This window comes from Palaemon carinicauda, chromosome 15 (genome assembly GCF_036898095.1).
Source record: "Palaemon carinicauda isolate YSFRI2023 chromosome 15, ASM3689809v2, whole genome shotgun sequence".
In the NCBI taxonomy this organism is placed as follows: Eukaryota; Metazoa; Arthropoda; class Malacostraca; order Decapoda; family Palaemonidae; genus Palaemon; species Palaemon carinicauda.
The window spans coordinates 19,065,352-19,087,641 of NC_090739.1; the positions used below are offsets into that span (position 1 = coordinate 19,065,352).

Here is a 22,290-nt window from a genome sequence, read left to right on the forward strand (position 1 = left end):
CTCAGCGAAGGAGTGGATGAGTTTACTAGGAACTCTCTCCTCGCTCGAACAGTTTGTCTCTTTGGGGAGACTGCACCTAAGACCTCTTCAACACTTCCTATCAAAGGTGTGGAACAGGAAGACACAGGAAGACTCCTTTTCCTTCTCCATTCCAGCAGAGGTCAAGGATCATCTGATGTGGTGGCTAGATCCAGCTTTGTTAGGGGAAGGGATCTCCCTGTACAAGCAGAACCCAGACCTAGTGTTGTTCTCAGACGCGTCAGAGTCAGGATGGGGTGCAACACTAGGAAGCAAGGAGGTCTCAGGCTCTTGGGAAAAGGGTCAGATCGGATGGCACATCAATAGGAAAGAGTTGATGGCCATTCTGTTAGGCCTAAAGGCCTTCAAAGACTCGGTGTCAGGGAAGATAGTGGAGGTCAACGAGGACAACACCACAGCTCTAGCTTACATCAGGAAGCAAGGGGGGACTCATTCTCTGTCTCTGTTCGAAACAGTAAGGGAGCTCCTTCTATGGTCGAAGGAGAACAAGATAGAGCTGTTGACAAGATTTGTACAAGGACAGAGGAATATAAGAGCAGACATGCTCAGCAGGAAAGGGCAAGTTCTACCCACAGAATGGACCCTCAACCAGTAGGTCTATCAGAGTCTCTGGAAGTTGTGGGGGAGACCTCTAATAGACCTTTTCGCATCTAACCAGAACAAGAGGATCCCCAACTACTGCTCCCTAGTCTCGGACAAGGAGGCAATAGCAGTAGACGCCTTTTTGATGGACTGGATGGGGATGGACACATATGCGTTTCCCCCGTTCAAGATCATTAATCTGGTCGTCAGGAAATTCGCTCTCCTCGATTCAGGACGAATGATCCTAGTAGCTCCATTCTGGCCAGCGAGAGAATGGTTCACGGAAGTGGTGGACATGTTGATGGACTTCCCAAGAAGCCTTCCTGCAAGTCCGAAGCTTCTCAAACAACCCCTCTTCGAGAGGTATCATCAAATCCCCTCGCTCTCAAACTGACTGCCTTCAGACTATCGAGAAGCTTGTCAGAGCGAGAGGATTTTCGGCGCAAGCTGCAAAAGCTATCGCCTGAGCAAGGAGGTTCTCTTCACAAAGGGTCTACCAATCTAAGTGGGAGACTTCTAGAGCTTGGTGTAGGCAGCACAAAGTTTCCTCAACCACTACCTCTGTGAGTCAGATTGCGGATATTTTGTTATACCTCAGACAGGATGCTAAACTGGCAGTATCCACGATCAAAGGGTATAGGAGTATGCTCTCAGCGGTCTGTAGGCATAGAGGCTTAGATTTGTCTCAAAATAAGGACTTGCAAGACCTCGTGAAGTCTTTTGAGACAACTAAGCAAGTTCAGTTAAGGCCCCCATCTTGGAACCTGGATGTGGTTCTGAAGTTTCTTTGCACCAAGAGGTTCGAACCCATCTCGCAAGCCTCGTCTTGGAGATGTAACGAAGAAAACCCTCTTCCTGATAGCTCTAGCCACAGCTAAAAGGGTCAGCGAAGTTCATGCCATTGAAAAACAAGTGGGCTTCAATCAGAATGGAGCGGTTTGTGCTTTAAGGATTAACTTCCTCGCCAAGAACGAGAACCCATCAAAACCCTGGCCGAGGACTTTTGAGGTTCCTAACCTCACTAATCTAGTGGGTCAAGAGCAGGAGAGGCTCCTCTGTCCAGTTAGAGCCCTTAAAGCTTATTTGTCTCACACTAAGAATGTGAGAGTTGCATCTAGCTCCTTATGGTGCTCAGTGAAAGATCCGCAAAAACCCCTTTCTAAGAACGCTTTGTCTTTTTTCCTGAGAGAGACTATAAGAGAAGCTCACCTCTTGTGTGAGGAAGAGCACTTCGGCCTTTTGAAAGTGCGGGCTCACGAAGTGAGAGCCATAGCTACTTCGTAAGAATATGTCAGTTAGGCAAATTATGGATGCAACGTTCTGGAGAAGCAACTCTGTGTTCGCCTCTCATTACCTCAGAGAGGTAAGAGTGGATTATGAAAGGTGTTATACCTTGGGCCCATACGTAGCTACGGCTTCTGTATTAGGCAAAGGAGTTACTACCTCCCCTCAACCTTAGTTTTTGTATACCTGTCTGTGGGTTGGTGTTTTTTATTTTATGGTTGTCTGAGGACGTCGATTTGTGGTACAGTACCCTCAGTCTAGATAGATAGTTTATATCTATTCTGCAAGGTTAGGTGGTTAGTTTTAGTAAGGTCGCAGTTTTTAATATAAGGGACGAAGGTAGTTCTGAAGTCTAGTCAAGTTGTTGGTCTCACCCCATTGACAGACTCGATTGAGTTGTTTTCAGCATGACAGGTCCATTCCTGGCTGACACTTCTAAGGGAAGGCGATTCAAGAGGCAGGAACCTTTGAAGTCAGCTACCTTAGCAGGTAAGGAATCAAGGTGTTTTTTCTCCTACAAATTTTTGTTGTTTCCCCAACGATGTTTACTGTCTGTCACCCTCCTCTAATTGTGTGAATCAGCTATATATATATAACTGCCAGGTAAGTTCTATTCATAAAAATGAAGTTTTTATGATAAAACAAAGTTTTATGAATACTTACCTGGAAGTTATATATATATTTTAAGGCCCGCCCACCTCCCCTCAGGAGACAGGTCGGGCAAAGATGATCTGAGGAACAGAAAACGGGAATGATTCTAAGTACCACCCTGTAAGGGCTATTAACCACCTAACCGCACAACCACCACAAGGCGGTTGCCGCGATTTTTGAAAAATTCTGCCGAACGTCAGAGACTAAGCTATATATATAACTGCCAGGTAAGTATTCAAAAAACTTTGTTTTATCATAAAAACTCCATTTTAAGGTGACACTGGAGAGAGGTTGCTATCTCCTGAATCTAGAGCAGAGATGTAAAGCTGATATCTTTTGTGAAGAGGCTTTTCATTTTTTACTAGAAAAAAGACCCGGGGTCAGAATTAGAAGACGACCAAGGATTGAAATGAACTCCAGGTACCTCCAAAAAGTCACTCAGTTCACTGACTTTTGTGGCAGAGGATGAAGTTATTAAAATATGTCTAAAACCAAAGAAGTAGGTGGATATGATATATGCAAAGCAAAAGACTGGGATATATGTAACTTTTATGAATCGAGATCCACATCAAAGGCACACTTCAGGGGTTCTGTTAGTCAATTTATGTGACAGTATAGTTGATTGATGGAGATTCTTCTTCTCAGAGAAGTGGACCAGAAAGGAAGCTATTTGACCTCAACATCACCCCAAGAGTGATTACAAAGCTAGTAAAGGTAGTGATCGAACTTCTGCGATTGCAGGGAGTTCAGATCATACCTTATTTCTGCTTTTGAACATTGCCTCACTCCAACGATAGGGTTCTATGTTTTTCTTACTGAATTTTTACTGTTTGCTCTAATTATACATTTATTTTACAGGTTACTGACGGTTAGGTTATTATTGAATGATCCAAATTACTGTACAGTGAACCCTCGCTACTTCGCGGTTCGACCATCGCGGATTCACCACTTCGCAGATTTTTTTCATAACCCATATATATATACATATTGGTAATAACAAAATCAACATACTGTACTGAATAATCAATATAATCGATGCAAAAACTAACCTATACACAGATGTGTACAGTAAATGCGTTTGTTTCTTCATTATGATAAGAGAAACGTAAACAAAACATTGGTTGCAATATTTTATCGTGCTTTTTGGCATGTTTAGGAAACGCATGATATAAAATCGCCTTTAATATTTGTGCCTGTTTTAGTTTAGGGTACTGTAGTACATGCATTAAGTGTTCTGTACATTAAAGGGTAGTTTGTTAACAGTACTACGTACAAGGGAAGGTTTTAAAAGTCTGAATATACATGTTAAATAAATAGGTAAATATGGTGTCACTACTTCGCGGATTTTCACCTATCGCGGCCGGGTCTGGAACCTATCTACCGCGATAAACGAGGGTTCTCTGTATTTCATTGAGTCTAGTGGAGGTTAGCCTTCTTATAAACATTTTATGTGGTGTTTTAGTAATTCCTGGAACAAATTAGGCAATTTCCATGTAAAAGGCAACTCACAATGTGAAAAAATCATAGTACGAAAGCCAATACAGAACAAATGTAAAGTTTAAGGCTGAAAGGTCTGCAGTTCGGGTGCAAAGGAACGCAATAAAAAGCATGTAGTAATGTCTACAGTTCACCATGTGAGGCGCAACAGCAGCATTATTCCCCCAAGGTTTTTTCAGTTTGTAGGAACTTTGGTGATTAGTTTCCTGATTTTAATAGCTAAGAATGCATCCCTATTAATCCCATGGTATAATTGGTTCATTCTTAAATTAATTGCTTACATTCAATTTTGAGAAACCTATTCCCATGTAGCAAATGTTGCCTATTCTGATAGATACAAAAAACAGGTATAATTTTTACGTTTACTGGACTGAATTGCCTGATAATTACCAAAAATCAGAAAGTTGAGATACTTCTGTGAATATATGGGGGAACCTCGGTACTCGAACAACTCACAACTCGAACAAATCGATATTCGACCAAAAACTTTGAGTTCAAAATGTCTCCAAATTCAAAAAAAATTTCGGAACTCGACGAGCCGAATTGACATAAAACAGTTCGAACAGCATCCCCTGCCAACTTCACGGTGTCAGTTTGAGCCAATCTGCTATCGAAGAAAGACTCACGCGTTCTCTTGTGTTTTAGAATGTGCTAATCTGAATTTATGTGCTTTTTTTATCAACTCTGAGCATTCATAATGGGTCCAAAGAAATCCAGAAGTGAACAGAACGAGAAGAGTAAGATAGTGGGAACGACAATTGAATTAAAAAAAGCAAATAATTATCAAATTTGAAAATGGCGTTCATGGTTTGGATCTCGCTGTGCAGTATGGCATTCCAAAGTTAACAATTTCAACTTTACTCAAGAACAAAGAAGGGGTAAAGGCATCTCATGTTGCAAAAGGTGGGACTTTGATAACAAAGCAAAGGTCGCACGTAATGGAGGAAATGGAAAATCTGCTACAATATTAATAGTCATCAGGGAAAAGGAGTTAGCCGGTGATAGCATTAGTGAAGCTTTTATTTGCGAAAAAGCCTTACAAATTTACGGTGACCTAGAAAAGAAAATGCCTAGTACAATTGCCGAAAGTGAAACATTTACGTTCAAAACCAGCAGATGTTGGTTCGAAAAATTCAAAAACAGAAGTGGCATACATCCTGTAACAAGACATGGCGAAGCAGCAAGTTCGAACAAAGCTGCAGCTGAAAGCTCTGTTAAAGAATTTATTGCTTATATATAAAGGAAGAACAGTTTCTTCCTCAACAGGTTTTCAATTGTCACGAGACCGGGTTATTCTGGAGTAAAATGCCGACCAGTACGTACATTACAAAGGAGGAAAAATCGCTGCAACAAGCCTATGAAGGATAACCTCACACTTTTGTTGTGTGCAAATGTTAGCGGTGACGTAAAATAAAACCTTTGCTTGTCTATCATTCAGACAACCCTGCGTCTTTAAAAAGAACAAAATATTGAAAGGTAAATTGCCTGTTATGTGGTGGGCAAATACAAAGGCTTGGGTGACCAGACAGTTTTTCAATAAGTGGGTGCTTTAAGTGTTTGCCCCCCAAGTGAAGGAATATCTTACGGCAAAATATTTGCCAATAAAATGCCTGTTAATCATGGATAATGCTCCTGCTCACCCCCCAGGTTTAGAGGATGAATTAGTTGATTAATTCAGTTTCATCAAAGTTAAATTCCTGCGGCCAAATACGACATCGATTCTTCAGCCCGTGGACCACCAGGTCATTTCAAATTTTAAAAAACTGTACACCAAAGCCCGTTTCAAAAGTATTTCGAAGTGTCTAATGACACACAGCTAACACTTCGAGAATTCTGGAAAGAACACTTTAGTGTCTTGAGCTGTGTGAATCTCATTGACAGTGTATGGAGTGGAGAGCTGTAACATATCATATGTTAAATTCGGCATGGAGAAAACTGTGGTCAAAATGTGTACTGAAGAGAGATTTTGAGGGTTTTTAGTCTGAATCAGGTTCTACAGTTGAAAGTGCTGCCAGTTATGAGATTTTGACCATGGGGAAAACTTTGGGACTTGCAGTCGAAAAAGAGGATATTGATGAGCTTATGGAAAGACACTACCGAGTTAACAACCAAAGAGTTGTTGCATCTGCAACAACAGCAGCAGAAGGATATGGTAGAAGACCTTTCACCAGAAGAGGATGAAGGAAGGGTGGAGGTTCCGAGTGCCTTAATCAATGAAATGTGTGGAAAATGGGGTGAACTGCAGCTTTTTGTTGAAATATCACCCAGATATAGTTGTGGTAAATCGTTCCCTGAACATTTTTAATGAGTGTGTTATGTCCCACCTCAGGATAATAGCACAATGAAGATAAAAACAGCTTATGATGGATAGGTTTTTAATTAAGGAAAAACGACAAGCGACTGCAGAGATTGAATCACGAGCAAAAGAGGCAGGGAAGGGAAACAACTCCTGAAGGCATGTTACCCACTACTTTCATGGAAGGGGACTCCCCTTCAAATCAGTAACCCTCCCCCTTCCTTCCTCCACCTCCACTCCCATATGCCTTCACACCACAGTTAGAAAGGTAAGCAAATGATACAGAAAGGGTTTAAATTTACTTTTATGTATTTAGTTTTGATAGTTTATATACATGTTTTTACATAGTACAATATTTAGTTTTAGAATGTGAATATTTATCTGGTGCTTGGGAACGAAGTAATCAAGGTTTCACTGTCTTATGGGAAAAATTGTTTCGGTTTTCTAACAAATCGGTTCTCAACCACAATTCCCGAATGAATTATGGTCGAGAACCAAGGTATTGCTGTATCATGTGCCTATTATCTATATTAACCATGTTTTTTCTCTTTTCTAGGCTAGATGAATCTGCAATAGTCTTCAGAACATTGAGGGGAGAGCTACAATACATTTTGGGCATATTATACCCTGGAGAAGTAAGTAGAAGTTAATTTTTGTTTAGATATTAGTTTGCGTCCCTAATTTATAGTGTATGACATGCTATATTAGCCCATGGATATAAATTTATTGGAGCAGAAAACAAATCTCTTAACTTTACAAATGCCTTACACAGGTAAAGAAATAACTGCCTGACAAAAATGCTTACAACTCCCTGCCTCCCATTATACAGTAGAAGTCTATTAGTCTGGGATTAGTGGGATCATCTGAGTGCTAAAACATTAAAAAAAATTCTGTAACAGCAGGGGGTGATTGAAAATATGAATTAAGTCATTTAAAGATAGTAAATTTTATGTTCAGATATCAGGATAACATTGAATTTATTCATAATATAGATACTTTACAGTTGTCTTTCACTTACAAAAATTTTTGAGACATGCATAGGTACAGTAGAACCTTGTCATAATGAATTTTGGATACAACCGACTAAATTCAGATACATTAACCACAGTGTATACTGTAGTTCCGTGATATTTATATTTATTTACTGTAATATTTACTTATGTAAGGTAATACAACAATGTTTATACCATTTGTTATTGACATCTTCATAATAAATAGCCTATTCAAGGAATAATTCTATGTCAATGAAATCAATTTTTTTCTATGCGAGCCGATCTAAGAAAATGTAAACAGCAGATTTTGAGCTTCCCCCCATAAGGATATGCACAAATAAATAACAAATACAGTGGAACCTCTACATACGATTATTTTTACATACGATTGTTCCAACACCTGAAGTAAAATTCGATCAAATTTTCGTCTCGACACCTGAAGTCTTGCTCCAACATCCAATGTAGATCATACGCGTAGAATTTTCTCCAAGCGTCGATCGTAGTTTCTTGTTTACGCCGGTAGACGTCAGCACGTCGGAGGGACGCCATCGAGCGTCGCCTTGATCAGTTCTCTGTTCTCGTGTGCATCGTGTGGTTGTCCTCTGTTCGCTCCATTATTAACAGTGCTTTTTATCTTCCTTTTTCACATTTTGTTTTTTTATTTTACTTATAATCATGGGTCCTAAGAAGCTTAGTTTCGGTTCAGGAAGTAGTAGTGGTGAGAAAAGGAAGAAGTCAATGCTTTCATTAGAACTAAAGCAAGAAATTATAGAAAAATATGACCACAGTGTTCGTGTGAGCAATCTGGCTAAACAATATGTCCGGAATATGTCTACGATCTCAACGATCATCAAACAGAAGGCAGCCATTAAAGCAGTCAAACCATCGAAGGGGATCACCATTATTTCTAAACGTCGTAGCCCTACTCTGATAGAGATGGAACGCCTTTTGTTGATATGGATAAAGGACAAAGAAATTGTTGGCGATACGATCACTGAAACGATCATTTGTGAGAAGGCCAGCGGTATCTATTGTGATTGAAGGCGGTGGGTTCTGGGGGTGACACGGGGGAGAGTTCAACCGATTCTACGACGGAGGAATTCAAGGCGTCTCGAGGTTGGTTTGAGAAATTTAAGAAACGTACCGGGATTCACTCAGTTGTTCGGAACGGAGAGGTTTCAAGTTCGGACACCAAGGCTGCTAATGACTTTATTAAGAAGTTTGAAAAGATCGTGGAGGAGGAAGGCTACGTAGAGCAGCAAGTTTTCAACTGTGATGAAACTGGTCTGTTTTGGAAAAAGATGCCTAGTCGAACATAGATTACCGCTGAAGAGAAGAAAATGCCTGGACATAAGCCTATGAAGGATCGGTTGACTCTTGCCCTTTGTGCCAATGCCAGCGGGGACTGCAAAGTAAAGCCGTTATTGGTTTACCATTCCGAAAACCCTATAGCAATTAAGGCACATAGAATCAATGACATGCTGCATGTTTTGTGGCGTGCTAATTCTAAGGCTTGGGTCACTAGGCATATCTTTGTTGAATGGGTAAACCTAGTTTTCGGCCCTGCTGTCAAGAAGTACCCTCAGGAGAGGAATTTGCCTTTGAAATGCTTGCTTTGCTTGGATAATGCACCCGCTCACCCCCCAGGACTCGAAGATGATATCATCGACCTGTACAAATTCATCAAAGTGCTTTATCTTCCACCGAACACCACCCCTATCCTCCAGCCCATGGACCAGCAAGTCATCTCTAATTTCAAGAAGCTCTACACCAAGCACTTATTTAAGCAGTGCTTTAATGTTACGCAAAGCACCAACTTAACTTTGCATGAATTTTGGAGGAGCCATTTCAATATCGTGCACTGCTTAAAGATCATAGATCAGGCTTGGGAGGGAGTAACTCGTCGGACACTGAATTCAGCTTGGAAGAAGCTTTGGCCTGATGCTGTTTCTCCCAGAGATTTTGAAGGTTTTGTCCCCGACCCTGAACCTGTGCTTGCCATAGAGGAAGACGTAGAAGAGATTGTATCCCTTGGCAAGTCCATGGGTCTGGAGGTCGATGAAGATGACATCGAATAAAGAGCTCACCACTGAGGAACTCAAGGAGCTGCAAGCCATGCAGCATGATGAGTTCCAAGTGCAGTTGAGTGAGTCGGAGGAGATCGAGGATGTAGGTCACATCTTAAGTTCGGCTGAAATAAAACAGATATTGCCATATCATCAACACGTGGTTGATTTCATCGATAAGTATCACCCACAGAAACTTCAGGTTTGCCGTGTAGTTTCGCAATTCGATGATATCTGCTTAACTCATTTCAGAAAAATTCTAAAAAGCCGTACCAAGCAACTTTCTCTCGATAGTTTCTTTAAAAAATCTACGAAGCGGTCTAGTGATCATGAGGAAGAGAAAGAAAGTGAAGCAAAGAAAAGTAAGACCGAATCGAGTGAAAGTGATGTAAATTAAAAAGAAAAAAGAAAAAAAAATATATAAAAGAATATAAAATACAAAAAAAAAAAAAAATAAGCTAAGTTAGGTTAAAGTTCACGTAGTATAAGTAAGAGTAAGTTACGGTACGTTATCGCAGTCGCCATCTCTACCTCCTCGCTGATCTTCCGTCTCCTCCTGCGTAGCAATTCCTACACCTGCGTTGGCCTGTCTCTAAGGTAAAGTGTCAATAAAAACCCCTTTTGTTCCAACACGGAGTACTTACCATGAACTACTTTCTTAAGAGTATCTGGGATCTCCTCCCTATCCGACCAAGAATTTTGCGCAGTCCCCCCTATCTCCGTTTTCCCTTGTTGGGTCCCTCCGTGGCGGAGGGATATGTTTGCCCTGAGGCTGCCCGGGGTCAGCGCGTGGGTGCGCTACTGGGTCGTTGTTGTCAGTAAGCATCTGGTCACGGCGTAGATAACATCTCGCCGCTCTCTCTCACACCCCGTCCGACCCACCATTGTGTTCCACGTGTTTCCTTTGTGTTTTCCCGTTCCTATTCCTTACCTGTGTTGCTTGTGGTTACCCTCATGGAATCCCAACGCCGTTGTCCCAGTGCCAAGGCCGGTAAGTCATGCGGGGCATGGCTCTCCAAGGTTAACATCGATCCGCACACATTGTGCACCACGTGTCGAGGCAGTGTGTGTTCGCCTGCTTCCACGTGACCGGAGTGTGAGTCCTGGCCGGAACTTCAATGGACGTTGCACGGCACCAAAAAGAAGAAGGCATCGAAGCGGGTCACCTAAGAAGCCTGGTCTCAGTTTGCCGATAATGTCTCCTGAGAGCGGTTCCCCTTCCCCTTCCCCTACCCAGAGTAGGGGACGAGGTAAGTCCGTTGCTGGGAAACAGCCCATTGCTGTTCCCCATGAGTCTGGTATTAATGAACCTAATTGCATTGTGCCTACGCAGACGAGTGAGGAGTCTGCTATTGTTACAGGAGTGCTTTCGGTAGACGAGGTTCTGGTGCCTGCAGGACCCGTCTCGAGTGAGGATCCGGTGTGGGGGAGATCAGGGACACCAGCCCCTTCCCCACCACCTTGGCAGTGTTTTTCAGGTACAGCGACTTCAGGGGGCGACCAAGACAGGAAAAGACGAGCCATGTGCTCTTCTGACCCGGACTCCATTGTGTGGACGGCGCCAAGGACGCCCTTCAGGTCACCCTTGCGGCAAGACGAAGAGTTTTCAGGCTGGTTTGCCTCACGTGGGTCACTGCTCTGGCAGAGGAATCTGGGACCTCGGATAGCTCCTCTTCTTCTTCGTCTTCCTCGGACGATACCTCGTCCTCCAGCTCTTCGTCGTCGGAAGACTCCAGCGACCGGGAGATGAAGAAAAAGAAAAAGAGATCGAAGAGGAAGAAGTCGAGCTCGAACTCAGGCCCGTCTAGGAAGAAGGCCAAAGTTGCTAAGAAAAAGAGCAAGAAGAAGAAGAGTTCCAAAAAGAAGAGGGCAAAATTGGGAATGTTAGTTTTCCCCCTTGTGGGCCAAACAGGGCTCTTGCCGTTCCAGTGCCTGCCTCGGTGGCTGCTGGAGCCGCTAACGTGCCTTTGCCCAGTGTCTTCGGCTCCGACCACGCTTCGGATGCAGCCGTTGGCACACATTAGCTTGATTTTGCCCTTGGCCAGCAAGTCACCAGCTCCATCCGTTCAGCGGAGGCAGCCGCTGGCTCAGCCCAGCAACATTGTTCCCATGCCCAACGTCTCACCGGCTCCATCCAGGCATCGTATGCAACTGCTGGCACAGCATGGCAGTCACTTGCCACGGATTCCTCCGGGAGGGGGTAGACCCATGACGGCTACCTACTCCTCGAGAGCTCCATCCGTGATGGAGATAGCCGCTCCATCGAGTCGGTCGGATACCAGGGATACGACCGCCCCCACGGATCCAGCCGGGATCGAAGAATCAGCCAACATGGCGGATCAAGTGGTAATGGGCTTAGTGGATGCTGGAGATTGTTCGCCCGATTAAGCATCCTCATACAGGAAAGTTTTAGCCATTATACGGCATCACCACAGGCTGGATGAGCCCAAACCATTCTCGGAGCAGGCCTGGCTTTCGGGTTTGGGTAGGGTGGTGAACAACCCTATTCAGCCGAAACCATCCATGACCCTACCAGTGGCTCCAGACGTGTCCCTGGGCATGGACCACATCAACCGTTTTGTCTCGGGACACAAGAACTCCCGCAGGGCCCAAGGGTCCTTCAAGCACCTGCCTGGGCTGAGGACCCAGAAGAATTTCTATGTGCCAGACGGGCAGCCTGCAGGGCCTCGAACAATGGAAGAAGCCGTTGCGGCTCTGAGCCAGGGCAGCACGGATGACAGGATCCTTTCTGCTCCCGTGGTCTTCTCACAGGCGGAGGCCGCTATGATGGAAGACACGTCTCAGGACGTCATCAATGTGGCCTCCTGGTTGGACCTGTGGGCATGCACTTTAGCATGCTTTCACCTCTCCCACAATCTCTCGGTGCCTGAGAATCAAACCTTATTGCATGAGCTCATACGCTCTGGGGGCAAAGCGATGAAATTCTTAACATTCCAATCCTTGACTCAAACAGCAAACTGGATCTTGAGAAGGAGAGACACAGTGCTAAACAGGCTCCCTCGTAGACTCCCCGAACGAGAGGCAAAGTTCCTGTGGAATGCTCCGGTGTGGGGTGAGACCCTGTTCCAATTACAGACGGTAGCAGAGACCATGGAGAGAGTGGGGAAACTGAAGGACTCGGCTGAACCTAAGCAGCCAGCATCAAGATGCCCTCCACATAGGAGACAGTCTGTGGACGGGGCCTACCCGTCTACACCACCAGCTAGACAGGAGGCCTCCTCCCCTTCTTGGCATCAGTCCTCGCAGCCCTCCCACAGAGGTGGTGCCACGGCCAAGGCCTCCTTTAGGCAGAAGTACTCGGGCTCGAGACGAGGCCGCTCAGACCGTCTCCCCAGAAGGAGATAGGAAGCGAGGCCCCCTACAATTTCCCACACAACAGGTGGGGGGATGCTTCGAATACACCATTGGCAAGCATGGCGGGACAACGGTGCAGACCCATGGTCTGTGTCAGTCCTCAGGGAGGGATACAGGATTCCCTTCCTGATGGAACCCCCTCCTGATTCCCGAGCATCGGGCAACCCAGAAGACTTGCTCCTGTGCCCAGTGAGAACGGTCAGGAAATACCTCGGCAAGACAGCCAGACTCCGTCCGGGCATCAAAAGTCTGTTTGTCTCCTCAGGCCTTGTAAAGAAGGCAGTGTCGAAGAACACGATCTCCTTCTGGCTTCGGCAAGTTATCAAGAGAGCTTACGCCAGTGAGGGGTTTGCAGTCCCTGGTACCCCGCGACCCCATAATATTAGAGGTGTTAGCACTTCATTGGCCTTTGACAGCAACATGGCAGTGAGCCAAATCATGCTAGCAGGCACATGGTCCATGCAGTCCACCTTTACGGCCCACTACCTGAAAGACTGCACGAGGAAGTCCCTGGACTCCGTCTCCATTGGACCAGTGATTTCCGCCCTTCAACAAGTTTAGAGCTACGGCCCGGGTAGCCCAAGAGAAGTAATTGCGAGCGACAGAGGTTCCCCTCTAACTCCCCTTTCCTTGCTACCCTTTCCCTTCCCTTCCCTCCTACCATGTGAGAGATGGATGTTTTGGAAGCCCATGTCCGGATTATTTATAAAGGTGAGTTTTAAATATTAAACTTAGCCGGTGAATATATAAATAGCTGACGTCTCCGACGGCCCGACAGATTCCAAAAACTCGCGAGCGATCGCCATGAAGGTTGCGGGTGTGCCCACCAGCGCCGACTATCGGCCAGATACCGCATATACTTCTCAACCACTCCAGTTCTTCTCTGTCGGTGTCACCGACAACATTGGTTCCGCTCGCTTTAGACCTCGAGTTTTCTACCGAATTGGTGAAGTACTTTGTTTTGGTTGTTTTATTGGCTTTCGCTGTGTTGGTGTGTTTCTTCAATAAAACTCTTGAAACCCTTTTTTGGCTTGTGTTTCTTGTTGATGAACTTGGCTTTGATTTGGATTTTCTCTGGTTGTTCAAAATGGCTGACCCTTCTCCTGTATATCGCAAGTGTGCGAGAGATTGTAACAAACGTCTTCCCAAGGCCTCTATCGACCCTCATACTGTTTGTTCTAATTGCCGGGGTAAATCCTGCCAATTAGGAGATCGGTGTGAGGAGTGCGTGGTCTTGTCGGAATTCGAGTGGCTAGAGTATGAAAAGTATACTCGTAAGCTCGAAAGAGATAGGGTGAGGAGAAGCTCGTCTAGATCTTTGGAATTTTCCTCCTCCCATGCCCCTGAACCTAATCCTTCCCCTGTAGTGGTTGTTCCTGAACCCCCTGCTAGCACTCATGAACCTTCAATGCGGGATATGTTTTTAGCGATTCAAGCTTTAGGCGAAAAGGTTGAATTCTTAGCCTCGGACAGGAACCAGCTTATGTCCGATGTTAAGTTGTTGAAGTGTCAAAGTGGTAAAGCAGAAAATCTAAGTGTTAATGTGAAAAGTGCGCAAAATGTGTTTAGTGTTGCGACCGAGGGTTCGTCTGTTCGTGCTTGTCGCTCCCCTAGTCCGAGACCTCTTTCAGGCTCCCCTGCACCAGGGAGAAGTAATGTCGTAGGACTTAAGGGGGCGAGAGGTGTAAACCGACGTACAGACGTTCCCTCTTTGGTATCAGACGTTTCTCATCAAGAACGTCCTTACCATAAGACGGGTGAGACTAAGTTCTCCTCGTCCTCCGACGACTTGTCGCATAAGAAACCTTGGCGCAAGGTATCTAGGCCCTTAAAGCGCAAGTCAGTCCCTTCAGGACAGGTCCAGCATCCTGGTTGTAGCCATTGGGCCAGCTCTGACCACTTGCAGTCATCGGATGACTGTTCGCCTGTTAAGCGAAAGCGTAACACGGAGTCAGAGGGTATCGGTAGAGGCAATGTTTTGCCAGCGCAGACGTTACCGACGTCACGGCCCGTTCCGACTCCCGTTGACACGAAGTGGGTTGTCCTGCGGGACATGCAGTCTAAGCTTTCCTCCCTTATGGAAGATTATGAGCATGAACAGGTTCACGATGATCCTTTGCTTGCGGTTCGCCAGTGCGATGAACGTGACTCTGGCCTTCAGCCGCCTAAACGAGTGTTTTCTCGTCCGTATTATGTTAGTGCTAACGTTTCTAGTGCTTTGAAACGCGATGCTAGTCGTGTGCCTCGTCATTCACGTCAGTCACGTGACATGGAACCCCCTTTGCCGCAGTCTCGGACTGACGTTCAGCAGCTACCACCGCAGCCCCGCACTGACGTTCGCCGACCGACTCCGTTGCCTCGACGTGACGTTGAGCGTCTGTCGCCGCAGTCGGAAGTTGTTTTGCCTGCTCAGACCCTATAGTCAATGCAGTCTCGACGTGATGTCGAACGACAATCAACTCAGGCTGTTGTTGTTTGTCAGTCACAAGACTTTCAGTCCTTACAGCCGCGGCGTGACGGCGTTTCCTCAGCTGTTGCTGCTGCTCGGTCACTTGTTGACATTGCCTGTCAAGCGTTGCCTCCTCGGCATGTCTCTCCATATCACGAGACTCGGCAGTTGTCGGACGAAGTTCCGTCGGATGAGGAAGTCGTTGATCCCCTTCCAACTGATATGCCTTTGGGGACTTTTTCAGATGGAGAGGAGCCTAAAGTTGCTCAGCCCTCTCTTGATTTTAAAAAGATCATGCTTATTTTTAAGGAACTTTTTTCTGATCATTTTGTGACTGCTGCTCCTCGTTCGCCCCCATCAGAGTTCACGCTGGGCCTAGCTGCTTCGACGCCGTCGTTCACTAAGCTAGTGCTCTCTCGCTCTTCTAAGAGAGCTTTGCGTTTACTAGGCGACTGGTTGATGACCAGGAGGAGTTTGGGGAAGTCAGCCTTTGCTTTTCCCCCTTTTAAACTGGCTTCTCGAGCGAGCGTCTGGTATGACACGGGAGAAGTTCTCGGCTTGGGAGTGCCTGCCTCTGCCCAGGGAGACTTCTCAATCCTCGTAGACTCTCCTCGTCGTCTGGCCATGAGACGCTCAAAAGTTTGCTGGTCCTCTTCAGACCTTGATCATCTCCTCAAAGGAGTTTATAGGGCCTTTGAAGTTTTTAACTTCTTGGATTGGTCGCTGGGAGCCTTGAGCAGGAAGATCTCTTCAGCTGACCGTGATGTATCTGTGCAAATTATGTCCTGCATGGACAAAGCTATCCGTGATGGCTCAAATGAACTCGCTGCTACGTTTACAGCAGGAGTCCTTAAGAAGAGGGAGACTCTTTGTTCGTTCCTATCGGCAGGAGTAATCCCCTGTCAAAGGTCAGAGCTACTCTTTGCGCCGTTGTCTTCTGCCTTGTTCCCACAGCAGTTGATTAAGGATATCGCAGCGTCTCTAGTACAAAAGGATACCCATGACTTGATGGCCACGTCGGCTCGTAAGGCTGCTCCTTCGTCCTCTTATGTCGTTAGACCTAAGTTCGATACTCCAGCGACGAGATTTATCCCGCCCTTTCGTGGCAGAGCTCCCAGTAAGGGAGGCGCTCGTGCCGATAGTAAGAGAGGTAAGAGGAGAGGATCTAAGTCCTCCCGTGGCAGAGTCTGACTGCCCACGTCCTCAGACAGCGGTAGGGGCCAGATTAACCAACTTCTGGCAGGCCTGGGAGAAGAGGGGTGCAGACCGGGAGTCGGTTTTGTTGCTAAAGGAGGGGTACAAAATACCTTTTGTACGGAGACCTCCTCTAGTAAAAGTCCCTATAGACCTCTCTCCCAGGTATCGAGAGGAGTCAAAGAGACAGGCATTACATCTGCAGGTGTCTCAGTTGCTAGAGAAGGGGGCGGTGGTGAAAGTCTCGGACCTTCAATCACCGGGGTTTTACAACCGTCTCTTCCTAGTTCCAAAGCATACAGGAGGTTGGAGGCCGGTGCTGGATGTCAGTGCTCTCAACGTTTTTGTTGTCAAAACAAAATTTACGATGGAGACCACCAAATCCGTTCTAGCAGCAGTCAGAGAGGGAGACTGGATGGTCTCTCTCGACTTGCAGGATGCGTACTTTCACATTCCTATACTCCCAGATTCTCAGCCGTATCTGAGGTTTGTATACAGGAATTTGGTGTACCAATTCCGAGCACTGTGCTTCGGCCTCAGCCCTGCTCCTCTTGTTTTTACGAGGCTCATGAGAAATGTAGCAAAATTTCTACATTTGTCGGGGATTCGAGCCTCCCTGTACCTGGACGACTGGCTGCTCAGAGCGTCGTCCCGTCATCGCTGTCTGCAGGACCTTCAATGGACGTTGGATCTTGCAAAGGAGTTGGGCCTATTGGTGAACATAGAGAAGTCTCAGCTGACTCCCTCCCAAACGATTCTCTATTTGGGGATGGAGATACAGAGTCTAGCTTTTCGGGCTTTTCCGTCTGCCACCAGGATAGAACAAGCCTTGCTCAAAGTCCGTCTCATGCTAGAGAAAGACCTTTGCTCTGTGAGAAGTTGGATGAGCCTCCTAGGGACGCTGTCATCCCTGGAACAGTTTATCTCTCTAGGGAGACTTCACCTTCGCCCTCTCCAGTTCCATTTAGACTCCCATTGGAATAAGGACAAAACTTTAGAGGCGGTCTCGATCCCGATCTCTGAGCCAGTCAAGACTTGCCTGAGCTGGTGGGACAGCAATATACGTCTTCGAGAAGGTCTGTCCCTGGCAGTCAAGAACCCAAACCACGTGTTATTTTCAGACGCGTCGGATTTGGGTTGGGGAGCGACTCTGGACAGTCTGGAATGTTCGGGTCTTTGGACGACAGATCAGAGGAGCCTTCACATCAACTGCAAGGAGCTGTTGGCTGTTCATTTAGCACTGACGAGTTTCGAGGGTCTACTTCGGAACAAGGTGGTAGAAGTGAATGCGGACAACACCACGGCCTTGGCGTACATCTCCAAGCAAGGAGGCACTCACTCCCACGCTCTGTTCGTCATCGCAAGGGACCTCCTCATCTGGTCAAAAGATCGAGGCATCTCACTGTTGACGAGGTTCGTCCAAGGGAAATTGAACGTCTTGGCGGACTGTCTCAGTCGGAGAGGTCAGGTGATCCCTACAGAGTGGACCCTCCACAAGGATGTGTGCAAGAGTCTTTGGATGACTTGGGGTCAGCCCACCATAGACCTCTTTGCGACCTCGCTGACCAAAAGGCTCTCAACTTATTGCTCTCCAGTCCCAGATCCAGAGGCGGCCCACATAGATGCCTCTCTGTTGGACTGGTCTCACCTGGACGCTTACGCATTTCCGCCGTTTAAGATCCTCAACAAGGTGTTACAGAAGTTCGCCTCTCACGAAGGGACAAGGTTGACGTTGGTTGCTCCCCTCTGGCCCGCGAGAGAGTGGTTCACAGAGGTACTTCTATGGCTGGTAGACGTCCCAAGGAGTCTGCCCTTACGGATGGATCTCTTACGGCAGCCTCACGTAAGGAGACTTCATCAAAGCCTCCCCGCACTTCGTCTGACTGCCTTCAGACTATCGAAAGACTCTCAAGAGCTCGAGGATTTTCGAAGGAGGCAGCCAGAGCGATCGCGAGGGCTAGGAGATCATCTACTATCAAGGTCTACCAGTCGAAGTGGGAGGTATTTAGAGAGTGGTGCAAGTCCTCCTCTATTTCCTCATCCAGTACCTCTGTAGCGCAGATTGCAGACTTTCTCCTGCATCTGAGAAATGTTCGCTCTCTCTCTGCTCCCACCATTAAAGGCTACAGGAGCATGTTGGCGTCGGTTTTCAGACATAGAGGCTTGGATCTGTCAAATAACAAAGATCTCCAAGACCTCCTTAAGTCTTTCGAGACCTCTAAGGAGCGTCGTATGTCAACTCCTGCTTGGAACTTAATCGTGGTCCTACAGTTCCTAATGTCAGACAGGTTTGAGCCATTACATTCAGCCTCCCTGAAGGATCTTACCCTCAAGACACTTTTTTTGGTGAGCTTGGCTTCGGCTAAAAGGGTCAGTGAGATCCATGCTTTTAGTAAGAACATCGGCTTCTCTACGAATAAAGCTATATGTTCTTTTCAACTTGGTTTTTTGGCCAAGAACGAACTGCCGTCTCGACCTTGGCCTAAATCTTTTGAAATACCTAGTCTGTCAGAAATCGTAGGTAATGAAGTTGAAAGAGTGCTGTGCCCCGTTAGAGCTCTTAAGTTTTACTTAGCTAGAACTAAACCAATACGAGGTGGTTCTGAGGCCTTATGGTGCTCCGTTAAGAAGCCCTCATTGCCCATGTCTAAAAATGCGTTATCGTACTTTATTAGACTTTTAATCCGGGAGGCACATTCTCATTTAAATGAGAAAGATCGTTGTTTGCTTAAGGTCAAGACTCACGAAGTGAGAGCAATAGCGACTTCGGTGGCTTTTAAGCAAAACAGATCTCTTCGAAGTATTATGGACGCGACCTTTTGGAGGAGCAAGTCAGTGTTCGCTTCATTTTACTTAAAAGATGTCCAGACTCTTTATGAGGACTGCTACACCCTGGGTCCATTCGTTGCAGCGAGTGCAGTAGTGGGTGAGGGTTCTACCACTACATTCCCTTAATCCCAATATCCTTTTAATCTTCTCTTGAAATGTTTTTTAATCTTGTCTTGGGTTGTACGGAAGACTAGGAAGTCTTTCGCAATCTTTTTGATTTGGCGGGTGGTCAAATGTTGTTTCTTGAGAGTGCCCAGATTAAGGGTATTGATGAGGTCCTGTTATAGGGGTGTTCGCCCTGGATATAACAGCTCCTGGGAGTCTTTCAGCATCCTGAGAGGATGGCTGGGCTTCGTGAGGAAAGCGGACTAATGAGGCAGAGTAATCATCAGAGTCGGCTTCCTTCCCAGGTACCTATACTTAAGTTGGTTTTTTATGAAATATTTGTCAAAAAACTCTTGAGCATATACGCCTTTATTGTATTAATACTGGTCTCTACCCACCACCATGGGTGTGAATCAGCTATTTATATATTCACCGGCTAAGTTTAATATTTAAAAATTATATTTTCCTTATAAAATAAATTTTTGAATATACTTACCCGGTGAATATATAATATTAAAGGCCCTCCCTTCCTCCCCGATAGAGACCCAGCGGACTGAGAAGAACTGGAGGGGTTGAGAAGTATATGCGGTATCTGGCCGATAGTCGGCGCTGGTGGGCACACCCGCAACCTTCATGGCGATCGCTCGCGAGTTTTTGGAATCTGTCGGGCCGTCGGAGACGTCAGCTATTTATATATTCACCGGGTAAGTATATTCAAAAATTTATTTTATAAGGAAAATATCATTTTATACAAACAGGTAGACTTTTGAATGCTTCCCCTGACTCTCCTATCCTGTTCTATGTCGTCTGGACCTAGCTGCCTATCTAGGTCCCGTGCCCTTGGATGGTAGTGGTGGGTCTTCCGACCTGTAAGTCCACCCCTGCCTCCTAAAGTGTAAGTCTCCTAAGAAAGTAGTTTGAGGTAAGTACTCCGTGTTGGAACAAATCACAAATTTTAAGTAATTTGTATTTTTCCTAACAGTACGTACCTCAAACTACTTTCGGGTTATTGCCCACCCATCCTGCCCCGGGTGCCTTATTGGTGTTCGAGGTAGACACTCATATGCTTACTGACGACAACGACCCAGTAGCGCACCCACGCGCTGACCCCGGGTCGCCTCAGGGCGCACACATGCCTCTGCCATGGAGGGACCCAACAAGGGAAAACGGAGAGGGGGGGGGGGGGGACTGCGCAAAATTCTTGGTCGGATAGGGAGGAGATCCCAGATACTCCTAAGAAAGTAGTTCGAGGTAAGTACTGTTAGGAAAAATACAAATTGCTTAAAATTTGCGATTTTTATTTATTATTACTTTATTATTATTCTTTTTTAGATCTTTCTGTATTAATGTTATGTGTAATTATGTGTAGCAATTTATTAAGGAGTTATCATGGGTTTTTGGGTTGTGGAATGAATTTTACAAATTACAGTGTTATTCATATGGGAATATTTGCTCCAACATACGATCGTTTTAACATACGAAGCAGTTCCCAGAACTAATTAAGATCGTATGTAGAGGTACTACTGTAGTATTCTTAATATACAGTATGTAAAGATATTATTACAAATGTTTTATTTACTGTTCTTCTTTTTCATACATACAATGCAATGCCCAGAGGGAAGACCATTGCTTCGCTATTTTCATAGCCAAACACAACAAACAAATGCATTTACACATCCAATTATTAACTAATGACACTAATAGCTTATAGTAAACTGTATGAAAAATGTGATAGTTTGACATAATCCCAATTTGTGCATGTTTTTAAATTACATATGCAAGCCCTGCTTAGAAAATGTAAACATTGGGAGCTGATTCTGTTGTCCCTTTGAATGAGAATCTAGTCAACATAATTGATAGGCGTATCCCTTCGTGTGTGCTAAGGTACCGAGTGAAGGACAAACCGTGGTTCAATGATTGTAGACGTCCTTATTTGGAGAAGCAGGAGGCCTATCATCTTTAGAAGGGTAACAGATCAGATTTGACCTGGAACAACTATACTCAGCTTTGAGCTTTTGCTCAGAGAGTTTATGCCTCAACTGAAAAGGAGTACAATTTAACCATAAAAGAAACCCTTTCTGGTACAACTCAGGAACATAAATGGTGGTCTACCCTTAAATCTGCACTCTTTGGTGTAGATGCAACAGTTCCTCCTTTACTTAAACCAGATGGCTCAGTCACTCACTGTCCAAAGGAAAAGGCAACCCTTTTGGCTGATGTTTTTGACAGTAAACCGAGTAATGAAAAACTTGAACTTCCTCATTCCTGTTTTCCTGAGGCTAAACTAACTAGTTTAGTTTTTCGATCTCGTGAGATTAAAGCTCTGTTTATGGACCTTGATGCTTATGGAGGTGTAGACCCAAATGGTATTTTTCCTTTGTTTTTTATAAAGACAGCAGGGTTCTAAGCTCCAAAGTTATCTGTTATTTTGCGCAAGTTAGCAAGAAGAGGAGCTTTTAGCACTTGTAGGAGAATTGGTAATGTTACTCCTCTATGTAAATGTGTTTGTGGTAGCTCAAGTCCCACTGATTACCGCCCAATTTCCATAACTCCCATATTATCTAAAGTTTTTTTAACGTCTTCTGGCAAAACGTCTTAATAGGTTTGCTGAAGGTAATCATTTACTCCCTAGTTGTAATTTGGTTTTCGTAAAGATCTTGGAGCATGTGATGCCCTTCTTACAATCTCCAATGCTGTACAGAAATTCCTTGATTGTGGTCTGGAAGTTCATATGTGTTGGCTTTGATTTTAGTGCTGCCTTTGACCGTGTTAATCATGAGGCCCTTGTTTTCAAACTTGAACAGTTGGGAGTGGGTGGGTCGTTTCTTAGCATTATTATTGTTTTTTTAAGTAATAGATCTCAGAGTTGTTGTTGATGGGCACCATAGTGAGTATAGGAATGTGATATCCGGTGTTCCACACGGTAGTGTT

At 45.3% G+C, this 22,290-nt stretch overlaps 1 protein-coding gene across 1 annotated transcript in view; it reads left to right on the plus strand.

Annotated features, from left to right (window-relative positions):
- The window catches only part of LOC137654498 (centromere protein K-like), a 69,518-nt gene that overhangs the window by 27,975 nt on the left and 19,253 nt on the right, over positions 1 to 22,290 (plus strand). The window contains exon 3 of the mRNA XM_068388170.1: positions 6,906 to 6,984. Coding sequence (XP_068244271.1) covers positions 6,906 to 6,984 — 79 coding nt within the window. The remainder of the gene's footprint in view (positions 1 to 6,905; positions 6,985 to 22,290) is intronic.